We start from the raw sequence: 13,678 nt of genomic DNA, 5'->3' as shown, positions 1-13,678 counted from the left end.
TCATTTTCCTTCCAATTGGCCAGGTAGTTTTTTGGCCACCCCCCTTTCAATCAGGTTCCCCAGGAGTCTTGGCACTGGGGCTTGTGTGGTGACTGGCAAGCAGTCAGAGCTGGTCTCGTGTGGCTCATCAGGGAGGCAGACCACCAAAACCGCACTTTCAGGTACTTTGAGGTCCTGGCTTGAGGTGTGTTTTGCGAGACGTTGGCTGGTTCTGGTGGTTCAGCAGTCAGCTGAGGTGGTTGAGTGATGTCATCACATGGTGATGGGATATCTGGTTCTGTGGATAACATTGGATTAGCAGTGGGAGTTTAATTTTGAGCGGACTCTGAGTGGGCATTGGGGTCAGATCTCAGGCTTAGGCATAACTGATCTGACTCATCCCTTCTGTCTCCCTTGTGATGCTTTTTCTGGAGGAGATCCTTTAAAAGTCTCATGATCTCTGCTGATTCAGATGTAGCTTCCCGGTTCTGTTCTGCTGATGTTTTATATTTGGGCTTGTCCAGGGCACGTTGAGAGGGGTTCTGCTGCTGGCAGTCCGAGCTCGATGCTTCTGTCGGTGAGTGTCGGTTCCCCTTGGGCCGTTTCTTGGCTTCCCATGTGGCTCCACCCTTTCGGTTGAGGGGGGGTTGTGGCCTGTCCCAGGATCTCTCGGGGCGTCCAGACTGGTGCTTAGGACGGGCACCGCCATGGCCATGCTGCTCTCTGCTGGTTGGGAAGGATCTTGACATTGTGTTGACAGGTTTGTCATTGTGGCTTGGCTCGGCGCCCTCTAGAGCACATTCAGAACTCTGATTAGTGACAGGATAGATTGTGGGGATTTTTCCTGTCTTTTCAGAAGCATTTCTTTGTTTAGCATAGGCCTTATTGGCCAAATCTCGCAGCTGTTGGGTGGACATAGTCCGTGGGCAAGCCAGAACCCCCAAGTGGTGACTCACTGTTGGGTGTAGGTTCCGGAGGAACAGAGTTTTGAAGTTGAAGTCATCTTCCATTCCTGGCTTGTTCCGTGCTCCAAAGTAGGCCTGTCTGAGCCTGTTGTAGTAGGCCTGCGTGGCCCTGTTTAAGGTCCATGGCAGTAATCAGTCCTTGCTCTGACTCTGGGTCAGAGAACTCATTAATCAAAGCTTGCTGCAGTTGCTGGTAATCCACTTTGACTGTTTCTGGCTGCCGGTCTAGAAAGCTCCGCACCTCACGATTGGAGGTGATCCTGAGCAGATAGAGTCTGTCTCGTATGGTAACATTTTGTGAGTGAAAGTCAATGTCTTTTAGGTAGGCATGCACGTCGTGGCCTCCTGCAGGGTTTGGAGTGAAAGTGGGAATATTTCTGGCCAGTTTATCCAATTCTTTAGGGGACACCATGACTGGAAGACAGCCTTTGGAAAGGGTCCCACCCCCTTGCTGCTGCTGGGGGTTCTGGGATGCAGACAGATGTCCTGAGCAGTGGGCTCTCACCCCCCTTTCGAACTGAGAATTCTTGACTAGGAGGTATCAGCCTGCTGGTTATGGTAATTCTGTGGTGTGCATTTCCCTTTCAGAGTCACTTTGCAGTCTATATGCATGTTTAAGCTCTCGGCCAGGGCACTGATTTCAGTCTGAAAACTTTGCAGATGGCCTTCGCAGGCCTTGGCCCTAGCATCTCTCTCTTTGAGTTCAGTCTCTGCTCTCATCAGGAGAGCCTCTGCTTGCTGGAGTTTTTCCACTCAGTTCCTCTCTGGTGTCCTTTCCCCACTGCTCTCGGCATGCTGTGTCTACACGGAGATCAGTTAAGGCTTTCTGGAGTCTCTCTACTTCCTCCTGCAGCTCTGGGTCCTTTTCGTCTGCCGTCCTGTGCTGGCGCTGAGTCCCTGACGTTAGCTGGTCCAGTTGCCTTTGAACAAGCACCAGGTTTCTCTGAGCCTCCTCAGCCTGGAGCTTCAGCGCTGCTGCTTCCTGTTCCATGCAGGAGATGCTTGCTTCACCCAGCTTTGCCTGAGCGAGGAGGTTGTGGGCTAGTGACCCGATGATCTTGGAGAGATCTTTGTGGCTGTAGTCCTGTGTAGGATCGTGTGACATCAAGGCGCTCAGCTCAGGTTGTCATCGAGCTGTTCAGGTGCTGCAGGCCACCGGCGGCTTCAGGCAGGAGGGTACCAGTTATGGCACTCAGCCAGGCCTCTAGTCGATCCCAGTAGGCATCAGGGCTGGATGATCGAGACATGCTGGCTCACTGGTGAAGAGAGAGAGGGAGAGAGAGAGAAAGAGAGAGGGACAGCAAAAAAGGCCAATGCAAGTCCTTACAGCGTTAACAGCTGCAATAATAGTAATGATATGTTCTTCGTACGGTCTGTTTGACGAGTGCAAACAGTTAGGGGAGTGTAGACCAGACACCTGTTATCTCGGCCGTGAATGGCAAGGTGTGTCTAATTTTTGTGGGGGCACTGGAAAGGATCTAACTAAAGATTGTTGACAGCGTGATCGTCTAAAGACTTTGGCAGCTTGGGTCATCAATCTGTTACTCAGCCTTCCCTGATGATTCTCAAAGGTTTGGTCTCTAGGTGAACAAAACAGAACAAAATGAAAAACAAACAAACCAACAAATCAAACCACAGAGAGAGATAGAGGAGAGAGCAGGTTTAAGCCTTTCACTGCTGTTAGGGGTTATGACAGGGCCTACAGAGTAGAGGGCACTGCTGGGTCATAACATCTAGTGTGTTGGCCTTGCTGGGATAGCAGGAGCAGGCTAATTACCTTAAAGATTGAGGAGAAACCTGATTTTGGGGTTTCGCTAGCTGGATGGGTTAGTATTCTATGGGCTAGGCTTAGTGATGGTTTAAGGTGATCCAGTCAGGATGGTCACTGTGATCCGCCATGGAGGCAACCGTCGCTTCACCAACTAAGCACTAGAGGGAGTGCTACCTATAGGTAAACACAAATGGCTAGAATACAGAAATTAACTTTAAATTTTAATTCAAACACTGTTTAAACTAAATTTAAAGGTGACCTATTATGCCCCTTTTTACAAGATGTAAAATAAGTCTCTGATGTCCCCAGAGTGTGTATGTGAAGTTTTAGCTCAAAATACCCTACAGATAATTTTTTATAGCTTGTTGAAATTTTTATTTTTAGGGTATGAGCCAAAACGCGCAGTTTTTTTGTGTTTGTCCCTTTAAATGAAAACAAGCTGGTGCTCCCGCCTCTCCTTTCAGAAGAGGGCGGAGTTTCTAGAGCTCGTGCATCGAGCATCATGCCAGCAATAACAAAACACTCTCTCACGCACTGAAAATGTCAGAAATTGCTAGTAGCGGTGTTCAGCCATATATGTTTGAACCAGTGTCGTGCCGAATTCTGCATCCTGCTAGATTATTTATGAATTACACAGACGGGGAGCACGGCACTATAAAAATAACAACATAGCTGGCCTCATGGTGCCATCGCGTGCTAACACGAACTTTAAAAGTCCCGAATATGATTATGAGCTAGACAAATTCAAGTGGTCAATTTCACATTGCTTTCATATGCAATTTTTAACTACCACATTCCTATTCATGATCATTCTGGTAGCATGTGAAGGCAGCATCAGTGAAAACAGACAGACAATGGTAGCTTTAGCAACATTATTAGCCTTACAGAGTGCCAAGAAGCTCAATCAGAAAGGCAATTTGGAAAAGAAACGCGTGAAACTTACTTCTTCTAGATGGCGGAACGTTAGCTGAATCACGAACAGTTGGCACTGCTCCATCCTTCAGGAGCAACTTTTGTGCAAAACCTGCTTTATACTGACCCACATTCACAAAGCAATCCGGTGTAAAATGATTCGCGCAGACATAAACAAATTTCTGTAGAGTTGAGGGAGCATTTTCTTCGAAACCAAAATTAATCCACCTCGTCTTCAGCGGCTCAGATTTCGGGAGTAAATGGAGAGAGCTATGTGGATTATTACATCCAGCTACAGAACACCTAAAACGCTTGGGAGGCATTCTCGTCAGTGCAGCAATGGCGGACTGTGTACAACTCGCTGTGAACTTGCTCAGTAGTGAACAGCAGTGTCTGTCAACATTCGTGGTTGGGGCCTGTGGCTAATGTGATGTCACATTAGCACCAATGCTAAAAATAGGCCATTGGGAGACACTGCTTCTTATTTATGGGGATTAAAAAAAAGGAGTGGGTGGGCGAGAATGATAATAATGACTGAAGAAGCAGAAGGAAAATTCAAAATAAAACAAATTGAAGTACATGGACTTAGGGAGAGAGAAGTCGACCACAAGGAGGAGTGAGCCCACACAATGTGAAATCAGGAGGGTAGAGGTGGAGTTCAAGAAGTGTTAGATACTTAAACAGCCTGCCCTCTAGCGTTAGTTTAGGGTTCTGTGCCTTAACTCCAATTGTGCTTAAAACTGATCGCGTTTAGTGTGAGATTACTCTCATTCTAACGGACAATTTATTGCAGCTATCACAAGAACAACGTGACTTAGATCCAACAGATTCTTACAGTTTGTGCAACTTAACTGCACAATGATGTGTGGCAGGATTTCTTCGCTGCCAGTACACAATAAAAATTAAGCAACAGGGTTTCTTCGCTGTACAAATTTCACTTGATCAAGGTTTTAAAAGCTCCCATTTACATTCCAATCAGTTACTGGCTCGCAGTGTTCTTATGATCAGATCTGCATTAGGCACGCATTAGTCAGCTACTCTAATGGTTAAACCTAAGAGAGTGAGATCGTCTAGTTGAATGAAATTGGAATACGCAATAACTTCAATCTAGCGATACAATCAGATAAGGCCTTTAAAAGATGATAAGAGGAACATCGCTCAAATCAATCTTTATCGCAATGAAGGAAGATTTCTTCGTTCCAAACAGACGATTTTGCTAATATTAAAATGTACTGTAAAGAGATTTCTTCGTCTTTAGAGAACAATTTTAATATTGAACTGCAGTTTACTTGAACAATTAACAGTGACTAAATGTTAGACAAATAGAGGCTGTTAAAATACAGTACTGGTGGTGGCTTTGAACCATCCATAATATAAGAACACAAATAAATTGATACCGAGTTTGCACACAAACAAAGTTTGAATGTTGCCACGTTCTCCACCAAATATGTAGCAAATTAGCTCAAAAGGGAAATATTTATAATCAATTATAACTGGTTATAATTAATGATAAATATTTAGATTAGATCTTATAATTAACTGTAGCAGAATCAATATTACAATTATTTGATCTGTCCATCCACCGAGCAGACAATATAATCATTTATCAATTCAAGGAATGATTATTTTCCTGGCCAAGGAACAGTAGCTTTCCTACTTTATGCAGTACTAGCAGTAATTTAGCATGTAGCAAGGATTCAACATTCAGTGACTCGTGTGTGATTGCCTCAGTGTGAGCAGCACACAGAGGCAATCAATTGTGAATATAAGGGATTTAATAAATGAAACTACAGCTAACATACAACAAGACTAAGCAAAACACATATATACAGAATGAAGGAAAGTAAGAAAAGAGAGAGAGAGAGAGAGAGAAGACCAAAGAATGGCAGTATTTAGCATCAATTAACCACAACCTAATGAGAATCAAATAAACCATAATCAGATAATCAAAAATCACCTTGACAAAGGGGCCCAAACTTAGACACGCATCTAACTAGTTGGAAACGGTTACTTGCATTGGCTTTGTTGCTGAACAAGATTGCTGTAGACACGGAGGTTCTTGATGAGTTCTTTAGGAGTGAGCTGGAGGTTTTGCTCTGGTTCTTCTGAAGATAGGAAAGTCCACAGCGAATCGACAAAGTTACTTGAAGAAAACAAACCGCCGGAAAATCTAACTCTAGAGGAGAGTTTTGAGGAGTCTTGGAGAGTGTCCATCTCAAGAAGAAAAAGTTTTTGAGCAAAGATTAGTCTGAGTTAATGACTTTTGATAGTTCCTATCCACACCCACCTTTTGGTGGAATAGCCTATACCAGGCGTGAATTTTTGAATTTTCTTTGTCTCCCTTTATGGCTCATTTGCATGTTTATGGACAGTCTGGAGGATTGGTGCAGTTTTACCCAAAATATAGTACAAATAGTATGATGCCTTTCACGATCACATAGTGTACATCATTGTTTGAGGAATAAATAGCAGATCATTTTGATACCAAGAAAGAAACATCTAGAAGCTATTAAACCAGAGATACATGCATACACCTGAATATGAGCGTTTAGAGCTTAACTAATACAAATAACGAGTGGTAACTGGGCTAATATAATAGGGAAACATACAAACAACACATGCATATACCAGATACATTTGTAACTGATTGATTATAATCTAAATAAAGAAAATGTCTTTATGTGTGTGTGTGTGTGTGTGTGTGTGTGTGTGTTATGTGTTGCATTGCGTTGGTGCCTGGCACCAGGGTCATTTACGTCTCTTTGGAATATGTTTGAAGTTCGATGGGGAGACGAGAGTGGTGAAACTGTTTAGCATTTCCTTGATAGTGGGGGGAACCATTGGCAATTTAGCACCCATATAAATGTAGAATGTGGGGCCATGTCTGTAATTTATATGCAAATGTCAAAAGGCTAAAAGCGATCTATAAGCCATGAAACCCCAATGATCATCCATGATTTTAAGCAGATGCTACAAAACGCACGAGTCTCAGTAACCCGACCCTGTCTTCTTCCTTCCACTCTCTGAACCTCATCACACTCACCTATCTCAAATCAAGAAAACTTTTATCAATGAGTAGCCATCTCCTGATCCAGAATAGGCCTAAATGACCCATTAAGGAAGGATGGAACAGCTAGATGAATTCACAGATCACCCCCACTGTTCTCAACTCTAGATATCCGCTAAGCTGATCATTCAAGACTTTGATGAAAGACTGCAACATCCATGAGCAGAAAATGTACAGAAATATTCACAGAAGTGCAACAAAAATATTTGATACTGAAAGGAAGTTTAGTTTGGAACTGATCTAACATGAACTAACAATGATCAGTTGTATTTCTTAACTGATGTTATGAAAAAATAATAACTCCTGTAATAAATGCACCTATTTCTCATTGTTAATATTAGTCAATGCATTACCATCATAAGAGGCATGATAAAAGCATCAGCAATTACCGTGATATGACAATTTCATACTCTGACATGTCTAGTATGTATGTGGATTTCTTGCATGCATTTGTGCATTTCTGTGCACAGATGTGAGTCTATTGCATTTGTGGGAAGTTTTGACATGGCTTTCACTCCAAGCCAAAAAAAACAAACAAAAAAAAAACAGCAAGACGACAGTACCTTATGTCCGTTAAGCTCCACTTTAGGGTTGTTTTCAATCTCCCACAAGCCTTCATTAAAACCCTTCCTTTTGTTAGGTTTGCCATACTTGTCTTTGTTAGGCAAATAGGGAAAGATGTCTTTTGAACCCAAGAATGCACTGAAATGTTAAACAGAAAGCATTTAATGCATAACTATCACATCTATTTAACCATAACTCAACTGCAGGATGAGGACTTGAATTAACCCTCCATTTCGATTTTGACAAATCTCTACTTACGTTTCATGAGTGCCAAAAAAGAAGATAGGAAACTTTATATTTGATGGTTTGACAGCTCCATATGGAACCTCGTCAATCTGAAATGGCATAGTAGCATATATTAAACGTGAAACAGGCAGCATACATAAACACTAAATAGCAAAGCACTAAATATTAACAATAGCATTTGAGTGTAATGAATTAATAATAATAATAAACATAATAATAAAAGGTCATTCAGTAGTGTTTTCTCACCCTTGCAGGCCAGTGGGGATAACCCTTCATTTTAGCAAAAATCAGATCACCAGGTTTGAAATCCTGAGCCATGTCAAGACAGATGGATCACCTCCTTTGAGACATATCAAAACATTTCCATTATTTGTTCTAGTATACTCAATTATCTTTCTCTGTGACTCAAGACACCACTCATCAATTCAGCTTCATCACATTAACCTCATCACAACACAGCGACATTGCTTAAAGGGATAGTTCCCCAAAAATGAAAATGTTGTCATTATGTACACACTCAAATGTTGTTCCAAACTTGTCTGAATTTTTCTGCTGTTGAACACAAAAGAAGATATTTTGAAGCCACTGATTTTCATAGTTCCCTTTCTTTCGGTCACTTTCGACACTGTGTCGGAGTTCTGACACTAGGGGTCAATCTTGGAAATCCAAACACCTCTGACATATTAAGAAAAGGCCAATGAAATTGGCAAGTGAAATTTGCATGCGTGGCCATGCCCTGGACATCCAGGTATATAAGGGGCCTGCATGCTAGGTTTGTTCTTCAGAGCTCATGCAGCGTCTTTCTGGGAAAGTGCCAATCTTCCTCTTCCTGTTGGATATACAACACAATCAGTGGATTCTGCTTACCTCTTAAACATACAAGCATATAGAGATACCAGGGTGTTTCGACTGCGACCTTTGAGCACTAATTTCCTTTGAGCAAATTTCTCTAAAAGAGCAGTGATGGCAGATTGTGTGTATTGCAATATGCCTTTCTGTTCGTGTCCTTCTGGGTGTGGTCATTTCATGTCTCTCTCAGATGGCCACGATTGCTATCTTCAGTGTTTGGGTCAGACCCATGCTGAAACAGCTTTCGTGGATGGCTCATTTTCTGCCTGTAAGAGGTTACCCATATTGCGTCTGTGGTTTTCATTCTTTTTTTTAAATGAGAGGCACCTCAGATGCTTCCCGTTCTGGTCCTTCTACACAGAGATGCAAGGGGAGAATTTCCACTGGGTGAATCCCCGTGGACCTCCCGTTCCTCCACTCACAGATGTCATGCGGTTGAGTTTCTGGATAAGTTTAAGAGGGCGTCTCAGGGCAAGCTCATTTTTTAATTCGGGGCATGTAATGAGGATGAACTGTCAATTGCAGCATTGGAGAGTGGACTTGAGCCATCTGATGCTGAAGACTCTGCTGAGCCCTCAACTTCAGGTGCAGCAGCTCAGTCTGAGGCCGACATGGAAATGGCAGCCATGCTTGCCCAGGCAGCCAAAAGCATCCAGCACGAGTGGATTCCTCCACCCTGCCCTGAGCGCTCGTGGCTTGATGATTGGTTCTTGGGGTGAGCACGATGCACAGCCGCGAGATGAACATAGTACCATGGCACATATCACATGACCACCATGCACAGACAGACCCTTTGACCCTTTGACGTTTCTGCAGGCAGGTTTTCCCCTTGAACAGTTGTCTAGACACATCATAATAACAACAGAAGCCACAGATGGGACAGATGGGACCCACAGAGATTTGGTATTGGATCAGTGCTTTCCTTCCTCCAAGAGGGCCTGGACAGGCACCTGTCTCCATCCACCTTAAAAGTGTGGCTGCAATAGTAGCAAACCACGACACTGTGGATGGGAGATCGGTATGAAAGTGCAATCTTACTATTAGATTACCCTAAGAGGTGCGCAGAAATTAAATCCTCCAAGAACACACCTCATCCCCTCTTGGGATCTCTCAGTGGTCTCACAGGCCCTACAGGGTAGGGTTGGATGCCGAACTCTGTACTTTTAAGGGTACCGACCGAATTGCGTTGGTACTACCGGGTACTGATTCACGTTAAATCAATCGGTGCCAAATTTCGGTACCTGAGAACGCATCTGGGCGCATACGCTACAGAGAGAGAAAGAGAGACCCTGTGACGTGAGGTCACCCATGCAACTCTTTCAAACAACACACAGGGCAAGCCGAAATGTTCTGAAGTGTGGTTACATTTCTAGGGCCATACGGTTTCTGCAAAAACGCGAACGGGATCGTGGAGTCCATTCATAAAAATGTAATTTACTCTATAGTGCGGAATTTGTCAATTTTTGGACGAATAAATCAAAAGTAGCCACTGTCTGCCACTTAATTCGAATCGCGATATGAACTAGTGTCTGTGAATATTAAAATGCAAAAAGACGGTTTAAATATGAATCCTGCATGTTCCGCTTGCCTCTGTATGTATGAATGGCGGAAACACGGTTTAGATTTTACTACACAAATACTGAAGCACGCATGACGCTCACGGTGATTTCTGGCCTCTGTGTCTCACTATATGACGTCATGAACACAAAAACTTAATCTCCAGAGCTCCAGAGAATTTTACCGTTTATTTGAGAAAACTAGCATCATCATACTGTATACACACAGAAACTTCATGGCAACCTGTCAAAATAAAAGTACGGTTTAACATGTAACAGAAATATATTACTCTGTATTACTTTTGTACAGTATAATGTACATCTTTAAATATTCCATTTTCTATCAAATTTAAATAAAACAATTACCTGATAAAAAATAAATTACAACCAGATGAATCACTTAATTGTAGAAAAAATACAATTATTAGCCTATTAAAAAATGTTTTAAAGGAATATTCACACAATTTTTCTTCCATATATTAATTTCAACAGTAAACCTCAGTTTGCTTGCCAAAAAATAAAAGGGTTTAATTTTCATTTGATTTAAAATAAATGTTTAATGCCTTCATTTGATTTTCAGAAAAATTAAAACAAGAATTTCTGGGGGGGAAAAAGAAAGAAAGAAAAAGTTTGTAGGACCCTATTGTTCAAAATGTTGAAATTGAGACTTTTGGACTTATATTTTCACTGAAATAAATGTTTTTGTAATTACACAGAGAGTAAAGGTATACCGAAAAAAGGTACCGTTGGGTACCGATACCGGTACCGTACCGGTTAAAATGTGAACGGTACCCAACCCTACTACAGGGAGATCCGTTTGAGCCTTTACAGTGCCCTTTCCATGAAGATATATCTGGTTCCCACACAGAGTTTCATGTAATCTGAACAGCTCGTTGTCTGCTTTTGAGGACAGCTGAAGGAGAAGGCTGTCTCCAAACAGAGAATATACCACAGAATTGTGTATGCAATTCTCCTGGCATATCAAGTCGAGCTTTACCACACCCCATAAAAGTGAGGGTGTACTCGACCAGGGGCATTGCTGCCTGTTCAGCCTTAGCAAATGGTGTCTTGTTAGCATACTGTACATACTGTAGAGCTGCAGGCTGGGCTACATCTAATACCATCACCAGATTATATAATCTGTGCAGGGAACCAGTCTCATCAAGAGTTCTGAGTACCAACAGATGAACCCAGATAACCGGTAGAGTGTACAGCTTGCATTCAGTGCCTTTCCCCTCTCTGAGGTGATGTGTGCTGATCAGGTCCTGTTTTTTAGTTTCCCTTGAGTGGTGAACCCTGAATACTTCAGAGGTGTTTGGGCTCCCAAGAGTGACCCCTAGTGTTGGAACTGACACAATGTTTCTGTTCCCTCCATCAGGGAAGCCGAGACTTAGACATTTTTCCTCCATACTATGGAAGTCAATGGCTACCAGCAATTGGTTACCAACATGCTTCAAAATATTATCTTTTGTGTTCAACAGAAGGAGGAAACTTATACAGGTTTGGAACAACTTGATGGTGAGTAAATGACAGAATTTTCATTCCCATTCACTTGAAGGTCTAAGTGAACCCAAAAAAATGCTTGGTTATTGACAAACATTATGCCACGGACATGAGAAGCCACTTCACCAACCTGCTCCGAAATCCAATCACATAATATTAATATAAATTGTATTTAATTTAGACAAACCATATATCATTAGAAGTATTAAAGACTATTCAATATTTAAACACTGCTTATGATTATGGTTAGTGACTGTATTTTTATTATTATTTTTTTTAAATTACTGTAATGACTACAGATCAAACATGCCAAACCAAACCTACTGATAGGACATACAAGCGCATAAATGTACAAGCACATATGCTGTTTTATTTTTGCTCATTTTAATAAAACAAATGCACATGGAGAAATATTAATGGTTTCTCATGTTTACTTCATACTTCTTTTGAAAGAATTGTTTTTTTATAAATTTTCCACTAAATTATGTGATCTGATAAATGTGTTTTTGTTCCGGGTCAAATGACTTCCAGACAGATGATTCGCTGATCTGTCACACTACGTGGTCATAATACCCTTCTATGATGAAATCCTATAAACTTCCGCATTCCGTCTTTGTACATAACTAATATAAAGAAACATATTGTACATACTGTACAGCTAAAACATGAAGCTAAAAAATATATGATCATGGGTTTGTATGTGTGGCTTTTTTTTTTGATGCATTTTTACATGAAAAGGGATGTTTATATGAGAAATGCTAAGCTTGATACAAAAAGATACAAATGTAGCAAATTAGCTCAAAAGGGAAATGTATATAAATAATCACAATTAATTATGATTAATTACAATTATTTATATGAGCTGCCAGTAGTAACTATAGCAGAATTAAATTGCCATCAACTAATCTGTTCGGCTAGCGAACATTTAGTGTAATTTCATATCAACTCTAAGAAAGGATATTTTCGTAGCCACAGAAAACAACCTTTTTACAGTAGCCTAATAATGCATTAGAGCATGTAGCAAGGATCAAAATCGTAAAGGGACATTAATTTGCAAGGCAGAATCAGAAACTCATGTCATTTGTACACAAGAGTTTTATTAACTAAACACTAACACAAACTAGTCTAACAAACAAACAAACAAACAATCACTCATACATGGGAAAGGGCAAATGAAACTGGATGGATGAAACCATCAGGAAAAACAGAGAAAGAAGCTATGAAAAGAGTCAGTTAACCACCTGAGTAAAACCATCAGCACCGTTTTAGAACGGGGTCTACAGCTTATACTAAATCTCTGTTTCGTTTAGTTAAATGTACGATACTTGCATTGCCTTGGCCTTGAACAAGCGTGCAGATGCAGTCTCAGATGAAAGTCTTGATGGTTTGGAGGTTCGTGGTGTAGGAGTCGCGATCACGTTCTTCTGAGTTTGAAGAGTGATGAACTCCAAAAAGATGTTATTCTGACTCTGTCGTGGTCGATTGAGTTTTCTCCCAGATGAAGGTGATGAAGAGCTAATAGAGACATCGGCTGAGATCCAAGGATCGTTGGTGAATGTAAAGACAAGGCCAAGTGCTGGCGCACACTTAAGGGTTGCAGAAGAGTTTCTAGCTCACATCCTCATCTTCTCAGATACTAACAGAATCGCATACTAAAGGCCGGTCGCTAATGTGAGGCCTTTATCTTCTATTGAGGTCACTCCTCTGGGATTTGAGTGAGCCAACGAGGAATGGTAACTTTGAGGGGAAATTTTACGACTCTTTGTCTCAGAGCATGGTATTTTGCATATGTAATTCGATTGGGTGTTGATGCAAAAACTACTAAAGATTCTTAGAACATTAATATATTGCCTATGTACCAACAAATAATATACACTCTTGTTTAGATCCTCAGAAGACGAATTCATAGATACTAAACATGGTATAGGTAAGATTACATGAACGAGTGGTTCTATCATAAGAATGCATAAAACAGTATACAATACAAAAGACAATATACAAGAACAGTAATAATAAACAAAAAGGACCTGAGGATATGCATGTTCATTTAAAGAAAGGTTTGTCTATGAATTAGAGAACAGTCCATTTCTCTGGGCATTATGTGTCTTTCCTATGAGGAAAATGAGTGAGAGTTGCTCTGCCCGCATTCCTTTGGGCAATAAAACCAGTAATATCAGCATTGGTTGCCATGGAACCAGAGGCCTGTTCTGCCTTTCTGAGGTGTTAGATGCATTTCGGGGGAAGGGTCCATAGACCCTCATAGTTG

The 13,678-nt window shown here is 41.4% G+C and overlaps 1 protein-coding gene across 2 annotated transcripts in view; it reads right to left on the bottom strand.

Annotated features, from left to right (window-relative positions):
* Nucleotides 1-13,678, bottom strand: part of psip1a (PC4 and SFRS1 interacting protein 1a) — a 105,362-nt gene that overhangs the window by 74,448 nt on the left and 17,236 nt on the right. For both annotated transcript variants that reach the window (XM_016258665.1, XM_016258666.1), the window contains exons 2-4: nt 7,751-7,844; nt 7,517-7,593; nt 7,258-7,396 (exon numbers count right to left, since the gene is read on the bottom strand). In XM_016258665.1, the coding sequence (XP_016114151.1) occupies nt 7,258-7,396; nt 7,517-7,593; nt 7,751-7,822 (288 nt within the window). In that variant the 5' untranslated portion in view covers nt 7,823-7,844. The remainder of the gene's footprint in view (nt 1-7,257; nt 7,397-7,516; nt 7,594-7,750; nt 7,845-13,678) is intronic.

The sequence above is a fragment of the Sinocyclocheilus grahami genome, unplaced genomic scaffold (assembly GCF_001515645.1).
Source record: "Sinocyclocheilus grahami isolate Dianchi unplaced genomic scaffold, SAMN03320097.WGS_v1.1 scaffold1721.1, whole genome shotgun sequence".
Lineage (NCBI taxonomy): Eukaryota > Metazoa > Chordata > Actinopteri > Cypriniformes > Cyprinidae > Sinocyclocheilus > Sinocyclocheilus grahami.
This window is presented reverse-complemented; position numbering and strand designations above follow the sequence as displayed.